The following is a 27639-nucleotide window of genomic DNA, read 5'->3' as shown; positions in this document are numbered from 1 at the left end:
ACCAGCATCAAAGGTACACTGAGCATTCATCAAGTGATCTGCACTACACTTGGCACAATCCATTATAGAGTGCTCAGCTGCTTCTGCAATAGAGAGGCCATCTGTCCCTGCTTCCACCCATCCATCGTCCACCAACATTGCACCACAAGAACAGCCTGGAAGAGCTGTAAGAACACCTGAAGCAACAGCCCAAGAAGATGGAAGCCATTCCACCTCAAGCTCTTGGTGTGAAGGGACTCTCTGTCCAGTTGATGACATCACTGAAGACCTTATAGAGGACAAGATCTGGTACACAGTGGACAAGGTCATCACTTTAATCCATCCACCAGAAAATGTTACGCAGAGGCATGTACAGATCCCGGGAACCCGCGAACTGTCGCTTGCGGCTGTAATTGTTGTTGTTGTTGTTGTTGTTGTTGTTGTATAATGCTGTGCTGTGCTCTCCCTTTTTCTCTTTTCTTTTGGTGCGCTCTGCTGTCCCTCCACTCCGAGATGACGTCACGTCTGGGGGATCCCCTTCAGGGCGACGCCTCCGGACCACCCTCAATTTAATCAAACCTTAACTCTAAAATCAATATGATCAGCGTTTTACAAAGAAAGACTGCATTTAGATTTTGATGAATCTTATAAATTGAACTTAAAACATTGTTAAAATTGTAATTTTAATTGATTTAATTGTGAAAACTTCTAGAAAAAAATAAAAAAATATTCTTTAGAGGAGGGATGGAAACACAATCTTAACAGGTTAATAAAAAACTTTTTATTTGAGTGTATTACTTTGTTTCGGTAGTGACAAATTTTGGGAGAAAAAAAACATTCCAAACCAGTCTGAAAATACAAAACCAAAATTGATTTTGAATTTGATTAGATATGTGTACCCTAGATATGGTACAATATATATATGGACAAAGTTTTGGGAAGAAAAGATACAAAAGATACAACTCTGACTTTGAACCAATTCGGTAGAATGGCCCATATACAGTGCAATAAATAAATATATCATAATAATTTTGTGTAAATTAAATTGCTTCCTTGTTCCCATGATCAGCACATGGCTTGTATAATTTTAAGAGGAGTTTAGCTCTTGAAAAATGCTAAAATCACACACTCACAACTTCCCATGTATCACTGGCAAATAAAAGCTCTCATGTTTGTGTGCAAATGGTTGTTTAAGCCCTCCTGTGCTGCTCTGCCGTCCCAGTACACAGTCATCTCCCAAAAATGATCAGAATCAGGGCTTTAGGTTTCATACAAACATGAGTCAGGGCTGAAAAAAACGTGAGTAGGCTGGTCAAGGCCGCTGTGAGGAAGGACACGCCACTTTCCCAGGCTTTTGACGAACACAACAGCTGAGATACCCCCACCCTCAACACCCATTCACTGCTCCCACACACAGATGTATGATGTTGTGATACTTGTGATGTTATGCCAATGAGGGAGAGTTGTGTAATGAGAAAGAGAGGGAGAGAATTGAGGGACGATGATGTTATTCTTCCCATCAGCAGCAGGATGATGAGAGTAGAACAGCAGCTGTGCGCCTTGCTCTTTCTCTCTCTCTTCACATCTCTGTTTTCAGTGTCTGGAAAATCACAACTACCTCTTTCTTAATTTTAATTGCCGTAATAGTTCACAAAATGTTGCTAAAGCAAGATGATTCTGGTGCTATTCTATATTCTTATTATTGTCAACAAACTCCATGAAAAAAACAGAACCAACTCCGTGTCACGGCGTGTCCACACCGCCCGCATGAGCAGCGCCTGACGGCTGCCTCACTGAACCGCTGCATGATTCACGCGTCAGGTGTTCACACCAGCTGCATTTCTGCTGCTGCTGCTGCCAGCCCTTTCTTTACACATAGAGTTTGCCTTTCATAATGGCCATTTCATTATAAATGTCATTTATATTTATTTTAGACAGAAAAAGGTTAAGAAACGTGTGGTAATTTGTAAATAATAGTAATAATCCACCATTAAAACCCTGTACGTTATTCATTCATGGAGCCGTGCAAGTCACTGCATGTTCTACAACACTGTCCTGCACATATTTCAGAATAAGATTCAAGATTCAAGAGTTTTATTTGTCACGTACTCATACAGAATGTGCAGTGAAATGCAAAGGATAAAAGCTTTGTGTTAACAAATGAAGGTATTTTGTCCACAGAAAAAAACGCTTGAGGACCTTTATTATGAAATTAAAGCAGGAAGTGTCAATTTAATTTTTTTCATGTCCCGTGACATATTCTACAGATGTCTAGGCATTGAGAGTGTAGTAATGTTGCTGATATGATGTCAATATAGGGTCAATAAATCACTTTCACTGTCTGTTGCTGTGAACCGTTCGTGGTAAAAATAAGCAAGACCTCAAATCTCTAGAAGAGACGCAGCTGACATGCAGCCGAGCGGCTCACGTGGGCAGTGTGGCTGCTCTAACCTGTTAACATGGACGACAAAAAAAACAACAACAGGTTCCGCAGCCGTCACGCGGTCCTGACGTTCCCTGTATGGACGGGCTATTACGATACAATAACGTTTCCTGTCCATGACAAAGTTAACATGCAGCGTTTGCCATGATGTTTAGCTCTGCTTTCCGTGGCAATGTGTGAAACCCAAAGTGTCCATACTTTACTGTATGTGTAGTGTTTACCCCATTGGGTTTAAAATGTGGGGGTGCAGATCGATCGACGAGGACCCTCCGCCGATTTCTGCTTTGTCGTTTCGGCTCGCTGTGGCTGACTGCTGTTTGTTTTAGTTCACCCTCCTACTACTTACTGCACACTCTGACTTATTGCAATTAGTGAAAGTACATGTGAGTGATTGTACAGTGTAGTCTAAAGCTGCCTTTCAGTAAGTGTTTCACAACGTAAAAATAGTGAACTTATTTGAGTTTCTATTGCCCTAAAGCTAACGGGGGTAGGAGTAATGGACACAATATGCTTGTTTTATTGGCTCAAATGGTCCTCATCTAAAGATATGCACTTTCAACTGGATCAGCAGCTGGGCCAGGCTGAACTTCCTGAGCTGGTGCAAGGCCTATTGAAGGAGGCTGCTGGGTCACGCGTCATCAACGCGTCATATCTTTGGGGATACAACACGTGCGCAATAAAATCTGGTGTGCACTCGCCGAAATTGAGCCAATCGCAACTTATGACCCCAGCTCCAGTTACACTGCGCATGTGTTAAACCCCAAGACCCATGTCCGCCCGTGTCGCAGCCTCCTTCCATAGGCCTTGAGCTGGTGCAGGAAGTACGTCCGTCACTTTCATGTTGCACATGCAGTACAAAAGTTGTTTTGATCTGCGGAGGGATGGCCAACACATCTTGTGTGATACCACAGAGTGCAGGTGGAGACATGTAAGTTAGATGAATCAATCTATACATTTTCAATAGCTGTGTTATAGTGAGCGTTCACCCGGTGATGTTGAGGTAACCTATCCAAGGTGCATACCAGTCTTCGGTTGAACGTTGGTCGGGATATGAATTAATCTTCTCACCCAATCGTCAATCTCAGCCCCTGAGCTGAGCTCCCCACAAGCTCTACACAGCTGGGAGAGGTCATCTGCAAAGATATATAGGCACAAATGTAGTTTAATGCCAATACAGACACATTTAAGTACACCTCGTAGAGTTCTGTACACCTGAATTATTCAGCAAAGACATTACCATGTTCAGCCGCAAGATGGCCTCACCCTTCTGGTCCACAGGGTACGGGATTGTTTCATGCAATGAGATCTGCTCTGCAAGCCACAAAGTCTCTGATAAATATAATTCTGATGACTTTAGAATGACAGATAGCCACAGTTAAATAAAATGGTTACTTTGCACACAAACATGATACTGCGTCCTGCTGGTTAGGATGCCCAACTGTGGTACATGCCCATCTCCCAACAGCTGGGCACTTTTTACGGACCAGGGCTCTACACAGATAAAGATTGATTACAGTTTGGCAATTTTAACATAAACCCAAGTAATATAATTTTAAATTCAAGATCAGTTGAATCTTATGAGCTTATGTTATAGTTAAACAATAGTCACGAGGAAAATTATTTAATTAGCTAAGTGTTGTTGCCAAAAGATTATTCCAAATGCATCTGTCAAATGCACACGTTAAAGCTGACATTTCATTCACCTTGTTACATCTTTGCATTTGTTTATTTGGTCTTCTGTTTTCCTAAATGGGTCTATGAACAAGGCCCTCATCTCCTTAAGGTACGTGATCTATGGAAATGCAAATACAAATTTTAGCCAACCCCTCATACATCAGATGAGCTCATGGTTGCATCGAGATCTGTTAACATTTAAGATTACTTACAATGAGTGTCCAGTGTCCGTTGTGACAGACCGTGGTTGAAAAGGTCCAACTAGAATAAAAAATACATAATTAATATGCACATATATATATATGAATAATAGTAGTAACTTGTGATCCAATCAAAAAGAGAAATAGTCCAATATTTGTTTTTTAAAGGACCTCTCCCTCCAAGACCATCTGCATATATTTTATAAGGCCCGATCTTGGACCACAGCGTCTCCCTTCTCCTCCCCGTCCATATGTCTCGGATTACTGCAAACACAGCAATGCCAGTTATTTGTGAAATGCATAATTTGAAGTGTACTTTGTGTCAGTTTGCTCACAAATTTCTGGATCGTTGGATGGTCTTTGGGCCTTGCAGTCCATGGATGGAGCTTCAGAGGACGTGGGTATGACTGTAGTTGTGGTGGGTGTTTGCGTGCTGTGTATGAGTGTCTGTGTCTGTTGTGGACCAGCCAGGAGAGAAGGATCCGACAATTTCTTTCAGTTTTGCAGGGATCTCTCCTCTGGCTGGAAATAATGTGTTAGGAGATCAGTGTTTGTTTTTGTATTTCCCTTACCCTTCTCTGAAGCCAGGATTGCAATTTCTCACTCAAGATCCATCATTTTGTGTGGTCCTAACATGTCACCCTCCAGCTTGACCCCTTTTCTCTGCTCCAGTCTGTTTTGCTTTTTTTATTTCAAAATAAAATCCCCCACTTTAAAGTTGTCCTCCTGGCCACTTTCATTCTTTCTTTTACAGACTTTTTCCTAGATTTTTTTTAATATTGTCCTTCACCTCTTTAAATATAATAATAATACATTTATTTATATAGCATCTCAAAACAGATGTTACAAAGTGCTTCACAAGACAATAAAAGCAGATAAATAAAGTAAAAGATATGGTAACTGTTAAAACAGAACATCAGACAATAAAAGCAGATATAGTAAAACAAATATGGTAACTGCTAAAACAGAACATCACAGAACATATCAATAATAATAGAAGTGGTAAAATGGTAGGAAAAGTTCATAAAACAAATATACAGTATATATACATAAATGTGTATAAATGTACACATGCGTCCAGAAACAGATGTGTACATACATATATTTATACCCTTCTACTTATAGGAATGCTATCCTAAAAGAAATTCTTTTCAAAAGACACCTTCCTGATTCTTAGGTCCCTCACAGATCTCCTCTCTCACCACTTTGTCTTCCAGTACCTGCCACAAATCACAGTTAGAATGTAGAGGACATAGATGATCCAAATTAAAACTTAAAAAAAAAAGAAAATCTAACTTGGTACTCCTTTGGCACCTCAGAAGGATACATCGCCTCCCTCCCAAACATCAAATAATAAGGGCTGTATCTTGTTGTGAGCTGTTTTTTAGTCCGAAGGCCGGACATGGTTGACTGAAGGAAACGGTGCCATCGTTTGGGATGATCAGCCACAAGTTTGTTCAGGGACCTCAAGATGCAGAGTTCAAGTACAGGCATAAGGAGGCAAGACATATTTTGGGTTCTCGTGTATGATAAAAGCAACCTATTCTCAGGAAGTGTTATTACTGATTACCCGTTCATATAGGAACAGGAAATGTGGTTATCCTATGAAGAGCTTGAATTAATATAAATATACAAAAATATACCTCTGTATTGTTCCGTTCAATTTCTCCACAAGGCCAATGGTCTGTGGATGGTCGGGGGAGCACAGGATTCTCTCTATGCCCGGCCTCTCACACAGGCCATAGATGATCTTGAAATGATCATTTGGACAAACATAAGTCAGCAGGAATAAGAAATAAATCAGCACAGCACCAGTTAGATACTGGGGATTCATAAAGCATCATCACTGTACCTTGTTGCAGAAATTCTGAACCCTGGTCTGTTAGTAGTCTTTTAGGTGCACCACATTTGTAAAAGAAATCAAGACAACTGGTCACCTCATCTGCTGTTTTGCTCTTTAGTGGTCCAGGTCCATCCTACCAGTTCAAGAGGCTCCGTTACCTGGGGGGCGGAGGGGGGAAAGATATGAGCATTACAGTATATCACTGTTGATGAGTTGATGTGTTTGAAAGCTGACAATATGCTATCGTTTCCTTTACCTCTATCGGACTGTACTCCTGCTTTTCTTAATATAGATAATATAAATTATAGAATATAGATATTAACTCTCTTAGACTGGCACTGTGGACACTGAGCAATCTAAACAGAGAAAGATCATTTCAAAATGATGACGAATGTTAGTGAAAATGAATATTATGTTATACTATTATTATATTGAAAAGTGATAGAAGGCCTTTGCTTATACGTCTTTCAAAAATACACATGCTCTACTTTTAAACCTAAATGTGGATTCCACCTCATTATTTGGAAGATACCAACTCACCCACTTGCGAATGTCGTCCTCCATGCCGAGGCCAATAGTAGCAAATGGAACTCCTCAAAAAATTGGTTTCCTTCTTCAGCAATGGAGACCACTTTGGCCAGGTGCTCAGTTTTTCTTTTTTTTGCACTTGCAGATGTGATACAGTTCTCCATCTGGTGTTTAAATGTCATAATATTCCATTTATTGGGAGTTTTACCACGGCAGATGATCATTGTGTTCTAAAGTGCATAGTATGGCATGCATCCTGACCCTTTAACCTGAAAGTGTCAGCTCTCCTCTTCATGGCATATCTTTCCTTGCTGGTTGACCCCTCAGGATAGCAGCTATGGATTTTAGGATCCAGCACTTGTTGCACAATACTGGGGTCCATTTTCAACAACCTCAGCTGTCCTGTCCCTCTTTCTGCACCGGAACCTACCGCCACCTGGCTCACCAATCTACTCATACTCCTTCCTACTTCTACCTAGGTACTTTATGCAGTGGATTAGTGAACATACTATTTTTGCCTCTCCTTCATCCAGTCAATGCCCAGATGTTCATATGGATTGCAGAGGTGCAGGCAACATTTGAAGGCATGAAATGAGGACTGACTATTTCTTCGGTACAATGTAGTTCCACTGAAAACTATTCTGTGCATAATCCAGAGTAACAGGAACACATTATTAATAAACACAACTTTTAGAGCTGTCGGCATTAAAGGTGGATTTCTATTCACCCCCATTATATTTCAGGTGGAGGCAGAACTCTCAGAGACAGATATCTCAAAACCTGGACAACTAAAACCAAAACTATCTGACTGAACAACTACCACTAGAGGGAGGTGAGGAGAGTTGGTTGCTTACAGTAATAGTGTTATTGACTTCACTCACACTTGTATCGCTCTGCTGGTACTGAAATTGCATCCACATCTTGGCAGCACCCCAGAAAATATCTGTGTTCCATTTCCTAGGTAGATGGCACATCCAAACATCCTGCAGATGCATATTCAGAATTATTACCTCTGCCTTATTATTCTTGCATAGTGCTGTCAGCTGGAAAGCCCCAAGCAGCCCTACAAAAGGTTTAATCTGTGCTGCACTCTAGTGGTGGATGTCCAATTCACAATGCTAGAGCAGAAGAATGCTGCGCAGATAGGTTTTCCCTCTTGGTAAATGGTAAATGGACTTGCATTTATATGGCATACAAGGTGCGAACCTGGCCATCAGCCATCAGGATCTAATCTAAATACTCATTCGCACAGCGATGGCACAGCCTTCGAGAGCAATTTCCGATTCAAGCCCGTCAGTTGAGGATGTGCTTGCCAACTTGGTTTGACTCCACCTCTTGTCTGTTGTGAATTGGTGACTTTAACGTTTTCAAATCATCCAAAAGTGTGATAGTTGCACTGAAAGTCGAAATAGTTGAAATTTGTGTTTCGAAGTATATGCTTGTGTTGAAAGCATGAGGGGAACGCACCATGATACACAGGGTGGGGTCGTGTCAAGATGCCAGCACTTTCATGGCAAGACAGTTTGACAGATACAGCGGCAAGATCCAACAGACACACACGCACGCACGCACGCACGCACGCACGCACGCACGCACGCACGCACGCACACAGCCGTGTACTTTTAGCTTGATGTTTTATTTTATTAATTTATTCTTATTATATTGTTGGTCAGTGGTGTGTATATTTATCATATTTATATATACATCTATTTTGTTTCACTGACTGGTCCTTTGTCTGGCGAGCCAGACACAAACGCATTACTTGGAGCCTAACAGGATGGATTTTCATGTTACATTTGATCCCGCGATTCTCGCGTGATCTTGTGACATCGCGAGAATCCAGCTGCCATGCAAGGTTACAGCAACATAAATCCCCAAAATGGAAAGAAATACAGCCTAATATTTCCCATGAAGAAATGTTACTTACCGAGCAGGAATGAAACAGGTCATGAATAATCGAACGATGATGGCATAATCTGCTAAGAGATGGAGCATAATAATGAGCATGACAGAAATATGAGGTGAAGTGATTAGAATCAACGATGTACAATGCATGACAGGACAGAACAAAACACACTCCAATGACTAGGTCAGCACTCACCTGGCCAGTTACAATTTTTGAGTTTAGCCGGCAATGGATAGAGGATGGCAATGCCCTGCTTGCAATGTATAGGCTTTAGCCAGCAATAGCTAATGGTCACCAGTGACCTTAATGGCGAACAAGTTTGAGTTTAGTCAGCATGCCATGTGGAGATAGGTCCTCCACCTTGTATGACCTTTCTGTACCAAAATTGATCTGAGACTCGTGGCTATCCATGCTGGTCTCGGCACAACTGTTTGCCCCCACCTAGCCCTTACTCTCTACAACTCATTTGATGGCTGATAAATAATCACATCAGATCATATCTTGTTTTCACTCTCCACCAAAGTATCTTTTTTGCAAAAAACAACAACAACACATAAACCTGGAAACTCCGCATAGACCTTGACATTTAATCCTATGAGGAATTAAAAAGACAATATTGTTTGAGATTGTTAGAAATATTGGTAGGGACAATTGAGCTACACCTTGACTACTGTGCATACCCAAATCTACACCTATGGCACCTTTTACTTCACTAGTAGTAGTAGTAGTAGTAGTAGTAGTAGTAGTAGTTCTCCTTTTAATAATTGCACATAAAAGTCTGAGAAGAGATACATCACTGCTGGAACAAGCAACATGACTGGCTTTTAGCATGCTTTCCGGTGTTACAGACAATCACAAGCTTTTAGTGCAGATGCTAGTTTTAGTGCCAAGATAAATAATTTAGTTGTGAGATTATTTTCTGGCCTCTGCAGTGCAGACGGGGTTGCTGATAGGGCTCTTTGTGTGCCGTGTGACCAAGTAGGAGGGAGTGGAAAGCCATATTTACTCCTCCACCAACTACTTTGAAGGCATTCCAGAAGCTGCTCTGCTAGTAAACCACACACTGCTTTATCTGGCCATCATCAAGCTCTATCATGAGCAGTGTAGTTCAGAACCCCTACATCGGCCGAACGCCCACCTCTCGGGTGAGTAGCTAAAAGCGTTTAGAATGGATTGATTGATTGATGATGGGATAAAATGTTTGATGTTTGCATGGATATGCTGCCCATGTCTGGGGTACTATATGGAACCGTGAAAAGGGGGAAGATCCTGGGCGCCCAAGACAGTACGAAATCTGGTTCTCAACAATCTTTTTCTTTCCATCTTCTCTTTCTTGAGACCTAGCCGTTCTTCTGTTCAGTCTCAGGGAAAGTAGCTACTGTAGATGATATGTTCCATCTTCGTCATCAAGATGTGGAAAGAGGGTCTTAAATTATTGAGTTGGTTGGGGCATATGCGCTCTTGCAGCTTGGGAAAATGGAGAGAGCACAGACTGTTGTAATGTGTGGGGTTATGATCTTATGAGTTTATGATCTTATCAGCAATTGTTGAATTGTTTCTTTGCAATAAATAACAAATCTTTTAGGCTTTTAATATTCTTTATAAAAGCAGACATACAGTCTGACGTATAGGGATGCTGGAAGTCAGTCGGAGTTCAGGGTGCTGAGAGAAAGTCAGTCTATTTAATGACGTAACGCTGTGCAATTCATGATATTTGCATCAATTTGAATATCCAGGAAAAATTATATGTAATAGTTATTAATAACATTTTAGACCAATTGTAGAATGTTTTACACAATGCGCATATAGCCAGCGTTGGACCAATTCCTATGAGACAGCTGTCGCTCTGTTTGTCACTGTTAACAGAGACCGCTATGGAGACAGATTTATATCATATGTATTTAGCATGATAAAACATGCACACAAGCAAGTTATTTCACAACCACAGATCACTGCATGAAAAAACAGATTTTCTGCCCCGTTGAACGCCCGCAAACTTCATTAATTCACAGCAATTAACGGCCATTTAAAGCCTATGAACCCTACGTCCACAGAGGTGTGAATTACTTTAATTTGCATCTGCTCAACAGAAAGGAACCAGCCGAACTGCCAAAATCAAAGCCACAAGCAGCAATGGTGGAATTTTGGGCTTCACAAAACTGAGCAAAGTCCCTTCAGCTGATTTAATTCTGTATAAAGAAGGAGTGAGGCCGGTCACACTCTTGTTTCATCATTACAATGTCAGCCTTTCGGTAATTGTACACTCAAAGTCCTGCCAGACATATTTCTTGGCACGTTTCAACAGCTTAATTAAACAGATCCAGCAAGTTTGGTAATGTTTGGACAAACTCTCATTGATTTATAGACAAATTTGCGCCAGGCCCATTCACATGTTTGGAATTGGTGGCGCCCCCTATGGAGCAATTTCTAAATAGTTACTGGTCATTAGAGACAGTTTGGGGTGTAACCTGTTTTCTACAGTGGCTGAGAAGGGTCGAAGGAATGCAAAAAGCCACAACGCAACGCAAGTGAGGTTGACAATGAAATGGGCAGACTATTATTGCCAGCGGATCCCGACCAATCATATAGAAACTGTTTATAGAAGTGTGGAACAGATACGCTTACATTTTATTCAATCTATCAATCCGCACTTCTCTTCAAATCTATTTTTGTCACATTTAGTGAAGCATAATCTGCATAGACAGCTGTTTAAATCACACAAATATCCCGCTGTATATGCGTTTTGAACTTATTACAGTTCTTTTTTTACAATTGCTAACGTCCTTTTGTCCAATATGTAGTCACATTTTCAAAACTCTAAACACAATTAGCAAAACATCCGTCTGTTGCAGACCCTAACATTAACACAATTTGTGTTGTTTTCACAGAATATGATTAAGAAGCGGGAGAAGTGAGATGGAGAGGATTGTGAATGAATGAAGCGTAAAGATAGTCTTCCTGATTGAACTCACGCTGAGCTCCATTAGCGTTGTGGCTTTTGCATTGGTTCAACCTTTCTCAGCCACCGTAGTTTTTCTATTATGTTACCAATTTACCATCAATGTTACTTATATTAATTATCCAAGCCTATACTCACTATGCTATTTTTTTGCCTTCTTGTCTGATGCTCATTAACAACTTTCTCAGAGAATCATAAGTAACTTGTGAGACTGTTAAAATATCATATTGTCTTTCAGTTCTTCCTTCAACCAACAGTGCTATGTCTCCCCAAAGTGAATTATCCCCATGCATGCCACAATTCCACAGATGTCTACCTAGGCACCCGTATGTGAGTATAGATGTTGCACTATTTCAAACACCATTGTGTGCATGTTCTTCTTTTCATCCACACAGACAAAACAGCAAAGCTTCACATACTTCACTCACCTATAAATTATTCAGTGTTTGCACTTCAATAATGCAGCCCGCAGATACAGAGCAGAGACCAGGAAACACAACTGTGATTATGGGACAGTCCTTGACATGGCAGTGGGAAGGGTAGTATTCATAGTCAATACTCACACTCCTGTTTGATCGTGACACCAAATTTTGTTTTCGTCATCAACTTCCAGTTGCCCAAGCCCGGGGCCAGTGGAGGGGCGCCACCTGGGAGTCGAGACGGCAGTGGGATATGTCGAAGCGGCAGCATCAGCAGTGGAAATGGCGGGTCTGGAGGCAAGATACTGTCCTTGTCATCCATGAGCGAGAGTGTGAACAGTGGCCTGAGCTGTTTCTTGTCAGAGCAAGCACTGGAACAGGAAGAAAAGCAACAGCGCAGTAGCCAGTTAGCAGAGTTTCAGCGCCTGAGAGAGGTTCGCGCAGCTGCTCAACTAAAAAATCTGGAGGATTTCCTTAGGATGAACCATGTTTCACTCAGGGACAGCATGTCTTATTCCACTGGCATGATTTACAGGTAAGATGATTATATATATATTGTCACAACCTGGCTCTCGAAGCCATGACAAATAGGGAGACACACCGTGGTAACGATTAAATCAATTAATTTATTTAACAAAAGTAGAGTAAATTATGCAGAACAAAAAGATCAAAAGGTATGGAGCGTGAATATCAGTAGTATCAGTAGTGTAAGGTGTGCATGGAGAGGGTAAATGGTGTGTGCATGTTGTCAAATGTATAAAACAAGCAAAAGATTAATCAAGGAGAACCTAAGGCCGCCACATGCCTGACGATGGTATCGGCAGGGAAAGAGAGAGAGAGAGAATGAGTCATGAGCCTAGGCTTTATAGGCTGGGAACATTGGGCCCCGGTGTTCCCAGAATGCAACATTCTATCCCACAGGGGCACGAGAAAGACCATCTGCGATGATATTGTCTTTCCCTTTAATGTGCCTGATATCTAAACTGTAGCCCTGCAAGAACAGAGTCCAAAGCATCAGGCGCTATATAATTTATATATATATACACATATAAGTCAACGCAATAATAACGTGTTAATGCAAGTTTGTTTTAACACTATGTTTTTCTTTAACGCATTAACACAACTTTTTTAGGTTGTAGCAACATATGAAAACTGTCATTGTCATTTTCAAAAGGGTCCCTTGACCTCTGACCTCAAGATATGTGAATGAAAATGGGTTCTATGGGTACCCACGAGTCTCCCCTTTACAGACATGCCAACTTTATGATAATCACATGCAGTTTGGGGCAAGTCAGAGTCAAGTCAGCACACTGACACACTGACAGCTGTTGTTGCCTGTTGGGCTGCAGTTTGCCATGTCATGATTTTAGCATGTTTTTTTATGCTAAATGCAGTCCCTGTGAGGGTTTCTGGACAATATTTGTCACTGTTTTGTGTTATGAATTGATTTCCAATAATAAATATATACCTACATTTGACAAATCTCCCTTTAAGGTACATTTTGAAAAATGTGTGATTAATTTGCAGTTAATCAAGATTAATCACGATTAAATAATTAAATCAATTGACAGCCCAAATATTTATATTAGCTGTGTGTGTGTGTGTGTGTGTGTGTGTGTGTGTGTGTGTGTGAGTTAAATTTCATGCAGATTATTGGATTAATCACCTAGTAACTGAAAAGTAAGATGTAAGCGTATGATATGATGTGTTATAGAATAGGTTAACTCTCTTTGGGGTTTTAGACTGTTGGTTGGACCAAACAAGCAACCTAAAGGTGCCGTAATGGGAATTGTGACAAGGTTTGGTTTGTTGTTTACTGACCAGACCCCTAAAGGATTAATTAACAATGAAAACAATAGTCAGGTGCAGCCCTAATAAGAAGCGTGCATGCTTGCAATGTACAGTACAATGTGTCATTTCACTTGTAATGATTGTCGCTATTATAGTTTTAGTAACTTTGGTCAAGAGTGTGTTACTGATAAAAAAAGAAGTCTAATCTAAAGAATGATTGGTGGAGTGGAGAATTTCTTAAATAGCCAGTTTGAGTGATCAATTGCTGGATTAATCACTGTAATAAAATCCCCTGCCAAATGATGGCTGGCGAGTACACTTCATTGTGCCGCTCACAAGGGCTAAAGAGCCATTTACTGGGCATAACCTATGTGAAAAACAGCAGCTGAAAATCAAACATGATTTCTCTCTAACTACAATTTAATATTTAAAATAGAAAATATTGATAATGTGATATACTTTATGATTTGCTGTTCTCAATGGACTGATTTTTTATTTTGTCAACAGAAATCTGGGCAAATCGGGGCTAAGGGTGTCCTGTCTTGGATTAGGTGAGTTTGGCACATACATGCAAGCCCATCTACAATGACAAGACCATCAAAGTCACAGTCAATTCTGCCATATGTACAGGACGTATCAAGGATCCAAATGCCATTTGTCTCAGAGACAATGAATGTCTATAAAGAACCAAAAGAACCAAATGAGCATCAAACAAATACAATTGCTATTCAGTCTGCAAGTCAACATGTTTGAGCTATCTGATTTTTTTATGGTGCCACACACACACAGTGTAATCATTTTATTCATTTTATTTTTGTGCAGGCACGTGGGTTACGTTTGGAGCCCAGATAACAGATGAGGTAGGAGAGAATACCTCATGTAATCCAGGATCAGGGTGTAACATATGGAGGACCACAAGAGTCATGGAAATAGTTATAAAGCATTTAATTGATTAATAACTACAGTAATTGTACATTTACAAATTAGATATTAATCCATCAATAAATAGTTCAAATTAAAAAGGAATTTACAAGAACACCATAAAACAGTCAATAAGCATATCATTGAAATATACATTAATGCATTCATATGGAAATTTTAAAATCTATTGCAAGTTGCAGTAAATGCAGTTTAAAAAGAGAAATAAATAACTGGATTCACAAATTGAATTAAGAAAACAGGTTTTAATCGGTTTCTCACGTTTGCCTGCCCAGGGATAACCTGGTTTGGATCCATCTATTTGGCTTAGTAAAGACTTCTTTAATTCTAGTCCTACCGCTGTCTTGTGTGTTCTGCTCTTGTGTCTTAACTATAAACGTAGCATGTACAACTGTTCCCCAGTAGGTTTGGTTTGGGGAGTAACTGATTACATGAAACAGCGTTACATAATTATGATACAAAAAAGCTACTTTGCATTGTTTCACCTCATTTTACCAGCGCAAGGCCCAAAGTGTCATGGAAATGCTAAATGGAGAACCTAAATGAATCAGCAAATCCAAAAGCTAATACATTTAGGGAAAGCAGCAGGGAATTGCAAATGGTAAAGGAAGTTGCCCTTTTAAATGCCTGATTAAAACCTGCATTCTTAATTCAATTTATTTCTCTTTTTGAACTGCATTTTCAAATAGATTGTTAAAAATAAATATTTATTAATGTATTTTTAAACGATGTACTTATTGACTGTTATGGTGTTTTTGTAAATCCCTCTTTAATTTTAACTATATATTATTTTTATTGCCCATTAAAATGAACAATAATTAATTGCTTTGTAATTTAGCCAATTTATTCATAGATTAATACATTCATTTGTAAACAAATGTATTAATGCCTTATTTTATTGTACAATTAGTTATGAATTCATTAAATGCTTTATTTCTAATTACATGACTCTTGTGGTCCTCCACAATGACAGAATAGTTTCACCAAGTAATCTTGAATACAAAGATTGCATTACCACACTGATAGGTAAATTCACAAATAATGGATTGCAGCCGCTGATGGCACCATGAATTGCACATCACTTGCAAATGCTATCTGCCCCGTCTCAAGGTCCGATTCACAAAAGGTATTGCGCTTATGATATTACGGTGCAAACACGGCCATCAAGTTTTGCATCTGATTGCAATCATCCGTGTGATAAAGCATAAATGTTGCCTTTGCGCCAAGAACACAGTATAGGCAGAACAATGGCGGGGAGAAAAACTACAATTTAATTTTCAAACTACGACCTGCAGGTCCTGACCGACAAGGTGCAGAGGCATTCCTAAAAATTTCAGGCAAAGAATTTAAATGTAACATAACAAAAAAATATTTGGGATTTTTATATCCCGGTCTGTCAGTACAGTTGGTGTTTTCAAATGCACACATTCAGACTGTAAAGGAAAGTGGACATGACACCTGGTTACCACCAGTTAAGCTTTTAGCTTAGATTATCATGAGTACTCTGTAGTACTCATGAAAAAAAAAAAAAGTACATTTTGTAACAATGCCATTTTTATACTGTCATATTGTTTCACTGGCATAATGTCATATGGCGCTGTCAAGCTGTGGTTTACAATCCTACATTATGAAAGTCTTGCACAAAAATATAACTGTCACTGTACTGCCGTGGTATTGTTGGTTGAAGCTTTGCAGGCATAAATTAGTTCAGCGAGAAAATCCCATTGAAAAATCATTGTGAGTTTTGTATAAAGATCATGATGCAACAGGTGCAGCAGCCTCTCACTAAATTTAAATGAACTTAATCCATCGATGTCTCCCCATCGCAGGTTGAATAGCCATCAATTATAACAGCAATTGTAGAACAAATCAGTTTCAACTCAATACATGTAACAAATTTCATGGCGTTCCAGTCAATCGAGATACCTCACTCGAAACCAAAAATTTCAACTTCATGGTCCTCTGAGGAAAACTCGGAGGATCACTGAAGTCATTAGGATTCATCCTCTGGGGACCTTGAATATCTTTACAAAATGGTCAAAATACTGTATGTCAATTCATCTGATAGGTTGAGATCTGAGCTACCACTGGTGGAGCTACCACTAACTAACTGCCACTGCCATATACCTATGGCCACCGCAGGGGCTCAAAAAGTCTGTCTTAAATAGGTCATACGGTGAAACACTCGATACAAATGCTGGCCTTTTTAAAGAACCCTTCAACTTGTCTGCAGAGAGGGATCCTCAGAGGTCAGAACACTTTCACACTTTGCTTATCTCAAATTTTGCTGTTGAAGGTGGCAGAGGAGCTGGTGACTTTGGCATATGAGAATGGGATCAATTTGTTCGACACAGCTGAAGTGTATAATGCTGGAAAGTAAGTATTACTATAAGTATGACTTGACACATGTTGATGTGAATTAATACACTTTTGTTTGTACTTAGCCACATAAATGTGTCTGTCTTGGTTTTCCCAGGCTATATGCAAATCAGCATAAGCCCCACTCCAGTCCAGAGGATGGTGGTATAGTGCACATGAGGATGTTTACCAAAAACTAAAAACACCAGGGGGATAATACGTCGTGCACTTCAGGGCCCCGTTTCAGAAAGCAGGTTTAACAAACTCTGAGCCTAAGCCTGAACTCTTAGTTTAAATGTGGGAAACTCTGAGTTTTTGGTTCCCAAACAGCTGATCAGAGTCAGATCAATCAACTCTGAGTAGGTCGAACCTGAACATAAAAAGCTATCATTAATGGCTGATACTACGATTCACCATGGCAACAGGTAAATAAAATGCAGAGCCTCCATTTTAATCCAGTCAACGTAGAGATATTAATGCATGTATACTGTATGCTGACTGTGCAATTTATCTATAAAAAAAAGTCAAAGCAAGGAAAAGTGGCAATAACACAATAAAGTTTTATTCAGTGTTGTCCATAAATAATTTATTATCCATTAAACCTGCAGTAGGCAGAATATTTTTTTGCATCCTTGGACAAAAATTACATAATAACCTTTCAGCGTATTGTATAACACGTATAACTAGACTTCTGCACCTCCTCATGGCTCTGTTTTCAGGCTTTAAAAAATCTCCCGTGACGGCAGACTTTGGCTAATCACAGTTCATTTCAGAGATAGAGCATTCCTATTGGCTGTTCATTCAACTGTGTTGAGTGTCAATCACTCGCGAACTCCGGTCAAATGGGCAAACTAGGCAGCGCTGATCAAATATGAAACAAAATTATTTTACTGTAATGTCTATTTCTCACCTCAAATGGTTTCAAAAACATCTCATAGTGCACTGTTTAGCTGTAAAATTAGAAAGTTTTTCTCCGGCTCATTTTAAGGCTGTCATGACGATCATCTTTACAGTTTACGGTCTGTCTACCTACCTGCCTGCATGCCTGTGCGCACTCTGCCCGTGCACTCATTGCGCATCACTGGAGTCTTCCACAAGTTGCTAGCTTGACAGCTTTGAGTACTAACACTAGGTGGCCATGTTCGCTGTTCACGTTCATTATGATGTGTTTATGTTCGGAATGATAATTTAGGGGGAATGGCATTGGAGGGAGATTTAGATTGCTAGATTTAGGGACTTTTGGAGGGGGGGGGAGGGGTTGGGGCAGCTCTAGTCTGTAACACATTCTGCCAAGAGCCTTGTACCTTTCCATTGCTAGTGCACATTCTAAAGCTGTTACGCCCCACCCACGGGCAGCCCTATTGGTGCAAACAACACTCCAACACTGACCCAAACCAAACACAGAAGACATCTTTAAAACTCTCAAATCCATAGGATTTATTAACAAGAAAATAAGAAAAAGACAATAAGAGGCAGCAAAACCAGCAGTCCCCACACCAGAAGCCTCTCTCTTCTGCTGCTGCTGGCACAGGAGCTTTTAAACACCTCTTTCCCAACCTCGTTTAGCAGATGCAGCACACCTGGGCACCTCGTTGAGTGCAGCACACCTGGGCAGAGATACTGGAGAGAGAAAAGGGACAACAGCACAGGAAACAAAATACAGCCGTAACAAGAGCAAAAGGACCAATAAATATGAAACCACTTGCTTTTTCACTCACTGTGGGGGAAAACAATCCTTTTACCCCCACCTGCATATGCTAGGAAAGCACGTTTTATAATATCATAACTTTACGTACAACGGTGTCATGTTACATTAAAAAATTAGACTCGGATTGGATAGTTGTTGAACAACTGAAATCACACAATCACACGGACAGTAGGTCCATCATTTGAATGTATTTTTACACAATATTGTCACTAAAAAGAACTTCAAGCACCATGTCCAGTAGGAGGCCGAACCCGACCCGGACCTGAACATCTGTGTAAATAACTATCTGAACTCTATTACACACAGTGCAACCTCAAAACTACAGGTCCTCTGAAGCTCACAACATCTTCACCAGTGGCTATGCGGGGGTTGTACTCCATTACAAAATGTCTAGGTCAGACACTAGTCTGTTTCGATGTGAGGGGAAGCCATCCCGGAGGGTGACAAAAAAGCCTCATCGGACCTGAGTCGCTGTAAAACTTGAGGTCCAGATTTTTAAAGGGTTGACGATGTTATCCAGTATAAACTATTTGTTATATTGGTTGAAATGGTCTTTACACCCCGACAGCGATCCATTACTTATGAGCTCTGAAAAAGGACCGGAGAAGAGCCGTCATCTGTAGCTGCTGTAATCCTGTAAAAACGTCTACCAATAACTGCCTCGCGGTCCGCTTGGAAAGAACCAATCAGATGCCGCCCTGCCTCCCTGCTTGTACTCTACCCTTGGCGTGCACCAGACATGAACTCAAAGCGTGTCGCCGCCACATGTTTACTGGAGAATGGAAGAGAAAACTCAGCCCTGCAGTAGCACTGCCGCGGTTACTTGTCATGAGGTAGCGTTGTTGAGTTGCGGTCCTCTCTCCGCTCTGAGTCTGTGAAGTAGTTACGATGCGGTGGTGCTCGTGCGTGTGTGTGGGGGGCGTTTCATTGGAAGGAGCCCCGTGGGGCTTCAAATTCTGCTAGCTTTCCAACATCGTCGACCCCATCTTTAAGTTTATTGGACGTGCGGAAAGCTACACAGCAGATTTTGGGCATGGTATCGAATGCTTTGTTTTCCCCCACGGCGTAATACGGATGTGATGTTTTGTGGGCGTTCGCATGAATGCCGACTGGATGTATAACTGGTTAAGAAACTGGAAAAAACCATGAAAGCTCTTGACATGATTTATTTATTTATTTTACATGGGAGTCAGTAAAGGTGAACTCATCTTGTACCTTACTATGTGGTCAACGTGTAACTAAATATATAGCTTTCTCTTTCTCTCTCTGCTAATCTCCTTTCCCAGGGCAGAAGTTGTCTTGGGAAGTATCCTAAAGAAGAAAGGATGGAGGTATTTTTTCCAATTGTTTGTGCAGACTTGTAATCATAAAACTAGTAGTAACATATTAGACAGTTTAGTTTGAAATTGTTGACCATGTTAATGTCTATTACTGTTATTACTTATAATTAACTGATGCAGTAAACACAACAATTTATGGGCTTTTGGTGCTTTTTAAGGTTGTCATCACGAGTAGTGATTTGCTCACAAAAACACATATTTTTTTTGTCATTGAAATACAGTATATTGTTTCCAGGTGTCATTTTTGAGAGAAGGAAACTACCACAGTCTGATTTTTACTTTTACATATGTTCTCACATGCAGACGTTCCAGTTTAGTCATCACCACCAAAATCTTCTGGGGCGGAAAGTAGGTATATGTTATCTTTTTCTCTCCTTCAATGATTGCTATTAATGAATGAATGAGATAGGCTCTCTAAGCTATCAGGTATTAGAAGGAGGTAATGTTACATTTAATGATGTGTAATATATTCTAGGGCATTTTATTATTCTCCTATTAAAGTTAAAAGGGAAACTGTTAATAGAGGTGTAGACTGATGTAGTAACATCATATGCCTGTCAGGTATTACTGCGAAGGAACATATGTGGAGTAAACATTATGTCTTCAAAAATGTTGTGAATTTAAGAAGTACACAGGTCATGATTTAAACTGATATTCATCGAACTGCATTCAAATATTTATAAAATTTTTAATAATATATTTTCCAGGTGTCCTGGAAGTCATGTCAAGTCATGGAATTTTCAAATCCTATGACTTTTCCAGGTTTTTCATGACCTTATAAACTATCCTATAGGATAGTATGAGATGCGTATATGCATGGAAGTAATATTCAAAATAATAAGCTGTATATTCTTTTCTAATTACTAATTATTCTAAATAGACCCAAATTTAAAATCGCAATTATATAAGCTAAAAAACGAATATCTCATATCACAAATCTAAAATCCGCCGTATGTGCCGGAGTGTGCTGCGCCACCGTGACCCAGTGAGGCATGGACTATAATGGGCTATTTTGAATGAATGCATGTTGCACATTGGTTGTGTCATTGTCAAGTGCTAGATTTCCCTTATATTATTTTATTTAACCTTTATTTAACCAGGAGGAAAAAACTCATTGAGATTAAAAATCTCTTTTCCAAGAGTGTCCTGGCCAACATAGGCAGCAGCTCAGTTACACGGTTGCAGACATAAAACTTAACAATTTAAAACAAAGACAGTAGTCTTAGACCATTCAGCAACCCCAAACAGTCACCCCTATTTGGTCAAAATAAGATCCGGTTACTCCGTCAACCTCACCAGTTACGACATCCCACATGAAATCATCTCTCTGCCTGACTGATATTATCCGTGTCATTCCACGTCCCAAGAAGGGACTTACATACACAATAGGTTTGTGCTCTGTGCTCACATTTATTCAACATAGCGATGACCAATATAAAATGGATGCTATAATTACTTTGAAATGTTCTAGTTTTCAAACCACGAGTTCCAAAATGAAAGATGTTTGTTTTTCAGAGCAGAAATGGAGAGAGGATTGTCTAGAAAACATATAATCGAAGGTAAGATTTTTATGCTACCATTGTGAATAACTATAAAGGCGCGGTCACACATGCACAAAATTAAAATTGCCTCCCGTTCACTTCCTTTCTATGCAAGCGAAGGGGCGAAAAAACAATCACTTCGGGTGGTGAAGCAAATTTGCATCTTTGCATTCGCATCGATTTCAACTTTGGTGAACCTTCAGGCGAATATCACCTCGGCAGGTGATGGTCACTCGCCTCATTCGCTCATGTGTTACGGTGCTCTATGACTAGCATTTTGTCATGACAACAAAAAAACAACATGTAATCGTTTGAAAAACAACAACCAAATTGTTCATTGCTGCATGTGTCACCATAGCCACATAACATCAGAATCCTTGTATGTGATAATACAATAAATATATAATTATTGTCTTTATGAAACAGGTCTAAGGGCGTCACTAGAGAGACTTCAGCTGGAGTACATAGACGTGGTTTTCGCAAATCGAACAGATCCTAACACGCCTATAGAAGGTGGGTGTGCTTCTCCGCCGACAGATCTCATTCTTATTTCTTTGCTTTCCATGGAGGGAGAAATTATACCGAAGTTTATTAAAGGTGGAAGTCTGCAATTTTAATCCACTACACTTTTTGAGAGCCAGAGATGTGTATGAAAACCAGAATGTTTTTCCGCGCACACACAGAACAGACAGCCAGCAGACTGTGAGGAGATATTTGCTGAATTTGACAAAACATGTATTATTGTGTTAGAATCACAGACACTCTTCTTTAGCCATACTAGAAACTGAAACATTAGTATGCTAACAAGGGTAATAGGCATCCACCCCTTTTTTAATTTAATTTAATTTATTTAAGGATTTTGGTTAATATATTTATTTTATTTATTTGTTACTTTTTTCTGTTGGTAAGGCACACTCTTCTGTAAAATGTAATTTTGTATTTATGATACATTGTACAATGTATGTACAATTATTATTCTTATACTTTGTATGATCTCCCATGTGGCGATGTGAGGGTCACTCACCACTCAGCAGGCTGGTTGGGTTCATTATCTCTGAGCAGAGGCAGCTGTGGAGCCTGATTGTCGCTGATGAGGATCAGGTGGTTGAAGCCTATATCTACCCCTGGTTTCAGTGCTCAGGTGCTGTCTCATTGTCTCTTTGTCAGAGGCAGTGAAAGTGCTGTCCTGTTTTAGCTCTATCTGTGTAGGGGTGTGTGAATCTGCAGAAGTACCATGTGAACCTATCTGTGGGATTCCATCACCATTTAGCTTTTTCTCAGAGCTGGAGTCTCTTAGAGTGGGTTGGGTCTGTGTGGCCTGCCTTCGCTGGTTCTTTTGTTTCATTTATGTTCTGGTCAGCTGCTCGGAAGCGGTGTTTTAGTCTTTTCAAGATATATTGAGTGTAGGGAGCCTTCCTTTTAGGCCTGTTTTCATTTGCTGTTTCCCCTCTCCCTTTAAATCGCTTTTGCGATTTTTGTGGTTATCCTTCGGGGATTAACTTTTAAGATTCCCCTGGTCTGCAATTGCGTCGCTCCCCCTGTTTCCCCCGACAGGAGAGTTGTGTTTTGCAAGTTCTAACTGTTAAAAGCACACTAAAATCAGTGTTAAAAAAAAGAAACGAAAGTGTGACGAATATTAAAAAATGCTTTAAAAACATACAGACGTAGGCAAAGTTGTTGGTAACGTTCCGTTAAAGAGAGGAAAACCCACAATGGTCACTGAAATAACTTGAAACTGACAAAAGTAATAATAAATAAAAATTTACTGAAAATGAACTAATGAAAATCAGATATTGTTTTTGAATTGTGGTTCAACAGAATCATTTTAAAAAACAAACTAATGAAACTGGCCAGGACAAAAATGATGGTACCCCTAGAAAAGATGTAAAATAATGTGACCATAGGGACATATTAAACTAAGGTGTGTCCTGTAAATAGCATCACAGGTATCTTCAAACTTGTAATCAGTCAGTCTGCCTATTTAAAGGGTGAAAAGTAGTCACTGTGCTGTTTGGCATCATGGTGTGTACCACACTGAACATGGACCACAGAAAGCTAAGGAGAGAGTTGTCTCAGGAGATCAGAAAGAACATTATAGACCTTCATGTTAAAGGTAAAGGCTATAAGACCATCTCCAAGCAGCTTGATGTTCCTGTGACTACAGCTGCACATATTATTCAGAAGTTTAAGGTCCATGGGACTGTAGCCTACCTCCCTGGATGTGGCCGCAAGAGGAAAATTGATGACATATTGAAGAGACGGATAATACGAATGGTAACCAAAGAGCCCAGAACAACTTCCAAAGAGATTAGAGGTGAACTCCAAGGTCAAGGTACATCAGTGTCAGATCGCACCATCCGTCACTGTTTGAGCCAAAGTGGACTTAATGGAAGACAACCGAGGAGGACACCAAATCATAAAAAAGCGAGACTGGAATTTGCCAAAATGCATATTGACAAGCCACAAAGCTTCTGGGAGAATGTCCTTTGGACAGATGAGACAAAACTGGAGCTTTTTGGCAAGTCACATCAGCTCTATGTTCACAGACGAAGAGATGAAGCATCCAAAGAAAAGAACACTGTACCTAATGTGAAACATGGAGGAGGCTCGGTTATGTTATGGGGCTGCTTTGTTGCATCTGGCACAGGGTGTCTTGAATCTGTGCAGGGTGCAATGAAATCTCAAGACTATCAAGGCATTCTGGAGCGAAATGTGCTGCCCAGTGTCAGAAAGCTTGGTCTCAGTTGCAGGTCATGGGTCCTCAAACAGGATAATGACCCAAAACACAGCTAAAAACACCCAAGAATGGCTAAGAACAAAACATTGGACTATTCTGAAGTGGCCTTCTATGAGCCCTGATCTAAATCCTATTGAACATCTGTGGAAGGAGCTGAAACATGCTGTCTGGAGAAGGCACCCTTCAAACCTGAGACAGCTGGAGCAGTTTGCTCACGAGGAGTGGGCCAACATACCTGTCGACAGGTGCAGAAGTCTCATTGAGAGTTACAGAAATCACTTGATTGCAGTGATTGCCTCAAAAGGTTGTGCAACAAAATATTAAGTTAATGTTACCATCATTTTTGTCTAGGCCAGTTTCATTAGTTTGTTTTTTTAAATGATTCTGCTGAACCATAATTCAAAAACAATATCTGATTTTCATTAGTTAATTTTCAGTGAATTTTTATTTATTATTACTTTTGTCAGTTTCAAGTTATTTCAGTGACCATTGTGGGTTTTTCTCTTTAACGGAACGTTACCAACAACTTTGCCTACGTCTGTATGTCTCCATCCAGAGTGATCCATCAATGTATCTTCGTATACTAAATCCAAAACGTATCCACCTTAATCCTAGCCCCCATGCCTTGCGTGAATTATGGGCGTTACTCTCCGGTGTGTCGTGTCACTGAATAGTTTTCCATGCTAACGGTACGCTAATCATCTTTCCTAAAGCGATTTGTATTAAAAGAAATCGAATTAAACATGTGGGAAGACCACCTATTACACCTCAGACTGGATAATGTGATCATAGCTCTGCCTTCTACTATGGAGGGATGGGAGGTAGTGATGGTGAGCTGAAGCTTCATAAAGCATTGAAGCTTTCCAGCAAATTGGTTCGGAAAAGGGTTCATTTCGCGATGCTTCATGTGCACACGAAACCACCTGGTGGCCAAAGAGAGTAAAACAGGCAGATATGATCTCAACCATGTGATCTGTCATATAATGTATTTTGCACCAGTAAAGGCTGTTGGGAATGACTATAAACAATGAAAAAATAATCCATTTATAATATATAATATAAAGTCTATTTTCTAGTAAGTATATAACATACATGTATAATAAACTATAATTGTTTTGTGACTAATGCATCTTATGTGTGTAAACCTATCCTTTGGTCAACAATTGTATTGTAGTATAATATAATAATGGCAGGAGGCGTAATATTAGTGTTGTGTGTCACTTCTGGAAAGTGGCATTGGTTTAACCAGGCAGAGGACAGTGAATTTGATTGTGTAACTTGGGAGAGGGCATTGAATGTGCTTGTATAACTAGGACAATGATGTACAGTACAGGGGAGACTTTATTCATTTTTATTCAGGAACAAAAGCTTCTCAACCGTGTTTGGGCTGAGGCGATTCCTTTTTTTTGATACAACTTCTCCTGCCTTTGAAAACATCCTTTCACAAGGCACTGATGAGGCTGGGATGCACAGAAACCCAACAGCAAGTTTGTATAAATGCGGGAAGATTCATTTTTGTCTTTCCCAGTACAAAAGAGGGTCCTCCATTCGTCCGGTGTTTTGTATTTTAGTACACACAGACCATGTGAGTGTAGTAATAATCAAAATTGACCTCAAAACCAAATAAACTACCTCGGGCTGCAGGTTGAGCATCCTGTGATGTTGATGGCTGATCTGATGGGGACTAATAATGGCTGCACACTCAGATGTTAGCCTTTTTATTGCTTCTGTGGCTTTGGTTGAACTGAAAAATCCTATTACCTTAAACCTTGGGTCCAGTAATGTTGCTAATGACATGATGCTCATTGATTGAAAGGTGTGTAGCCTCTCCCTCAGCTGCCTTATGAGATGGTCTCCCATTTCCCTTGCCACTGCAGCTGCCGTGTTTGTGATGTCTTCCTGCAGCATCTGTTCCAACATTTTCAGTAGTGGCACTACCTTTTGAGCCGGAAACCTTTTCCTCTGCTGAGAGCTCCACAGTGGCATCATTAAATGATGACAGCAAAGACAGGCACACACTGACAGTGTTGTATTCCTCTGAGGTCAGTGAGGGGATGTCAGTTTGCAGTGGAGGCAGCTAAAGCCGCCCCCACTGTCTCTCTGAGCTTCACCAGATGGTGCAGCATGTGGAAGGTGCTGTTCCAGCGAGTGTCAACTTCTTGGAGAAGCTTCAGTTTCGGCCTCCCCATATCTTGTTGCACCTGTGCAAGCTTCTCCTTTTAAAAAAAAATATACAGATTAGCAATTAATTCCGTCCCAGCAGCAGTAACACAAACTAAATATTAGTATTATCAAATTGTAATAAAGTCAAAGAACATACCTTAGCAGTGGTGCTACTTCTGAAGTATCCAACCAGCTTCCTCGCCTTGGTCCGCATGTCAGAGAACACGGGGGTCAGTTCAAGAGCCTTTTTTACAATGAGGTTCAGTGTGTGTCACAAAAGTGTGAGGTTCTTATTTGGATACCAGCAATTAAAAAGGTGTTCCCACTGTTAAGAAAAGAGCCGATAAGATATAATTAGTTTAAAAGATTTATTTAAACTGCTAAAATGGTCACCATAAAATAGATAAATAAAACAAGTTAAAACAGTGCTAACTGGAATAAACTACAATAAAATGTCCTTAAAATGGAGGTGCAAAGTCCAAGTGCACAGCGGGCAATAAATAGTTCAAGAAAGAGGAGTATTTAAGTCTTAAGATGTCAAGGGGGGCAAGGGGGTCCCGAGGCCGTCGGCTCCTCTGCTCCGGCCCTGCAGCTCTCTTGCGCCCTCGTCGGCGTTAGCTTTTTAGTAGGCGTTGAACCAAGTCTTTTCACTCCCGTCTAGCTCGTCCTGCAGCGGTTCGTCCGGTCTCTCGTCCTGGCCGCCCTGTCAATCTGTCGGCCGTGTTCCTGGAGCAGACAGTACCGGTGAAGCCGCCTCTGTCTGTCTCGTCCTGCAGCGGTTCGTCTGTTACCGCGTCCTGGCCGTCCTCTCACTCAGTCGGCCGTGTTCCTGCGGTCAAACGTACCGGTGAAGCTGGTCCCCAAACTCGCGTCTCAGGCTCCGCTTCCTCGTTCCTACTGGTCCTCTACCTTTGTTCCTCCCTCTTGCACATCTGTCCACACTCAACTTAAAAAGGGGCACAGCGTCTCTGTGTGCCAATCCGGGGCTGGCAGGGGTGTGTCAGTCAATTAGTCACAGGTGTCTCTCATCTGTTAATCACCTTGATCCAAAGTCCAATCCAGTTAAAAACACAGTAAAACCAGATATGAAATATAAAACACATGCAATACC

At 40.4% G+C, this 27639-nt stretch overlaps 1 protein-coding gene across 1 annotated transcript in view; it reads left to right on the top strand.

The window, feature by feature from the left end:
* The first annotated feature begins 9667 nt into the window (after window positions 1-9667).
* LOC119490513 (voltage-gated potassium channel subunit beta-2-like) overlaps window positions 9668-27639 on the top strand; it is a 28014-nt gene continuing 10042 nt past the window's right edge. The window contains exons 1-9 of the mRNA XM_037773958.1: window positions 9668-9718; window positions 12146-12486; window positions 14250-14293; window positions 14565-14602; window positions 16978-17057; window positions 20034-20078; window positions 20391-20435; window positions 21603-21646; window positions 22055-22141. Of these exons, the coding sequence (XP_037629886.1) occupies window positions 9668-9718; window positions 12146-12486; window positions 14250-14293; window positions 14565-14602; window positions 16978-17057; window positions 20034-20078; window positions 20391-20435; window positions 21603-21646; window positions 22055-22141 (775 nt within the window). The remainder of the gene's footprint in view (window positions 9719-12145; window positions 12487-14249; window positions 14294-14564; window positions 14603-16977; window positions 17058-20033; window positions 20079-20390; window positions 20436-21602; window positions 21647-22054; window positions 22142-27639) is intronic.

Source organism: Sebastes umbrosus, chromosome 6, assembly GCF_015220745.1.
Source record: "Sebastes umbrosus isolate fSebUmb1 chromosome 6, fSebUmb1.pri, whole genome shotgun sequence".
Lineage (NCBI taxonomy): Eukaryota > Metazoa > Chordata > Actinopteri > Perciformes > Sebastidae > Sebastes > Sebastes umbrosus.
Note: the sequence above shows the minus strand (reverse complement) of the source record. Positions and strands in the feature narration are given on the sequence as shown.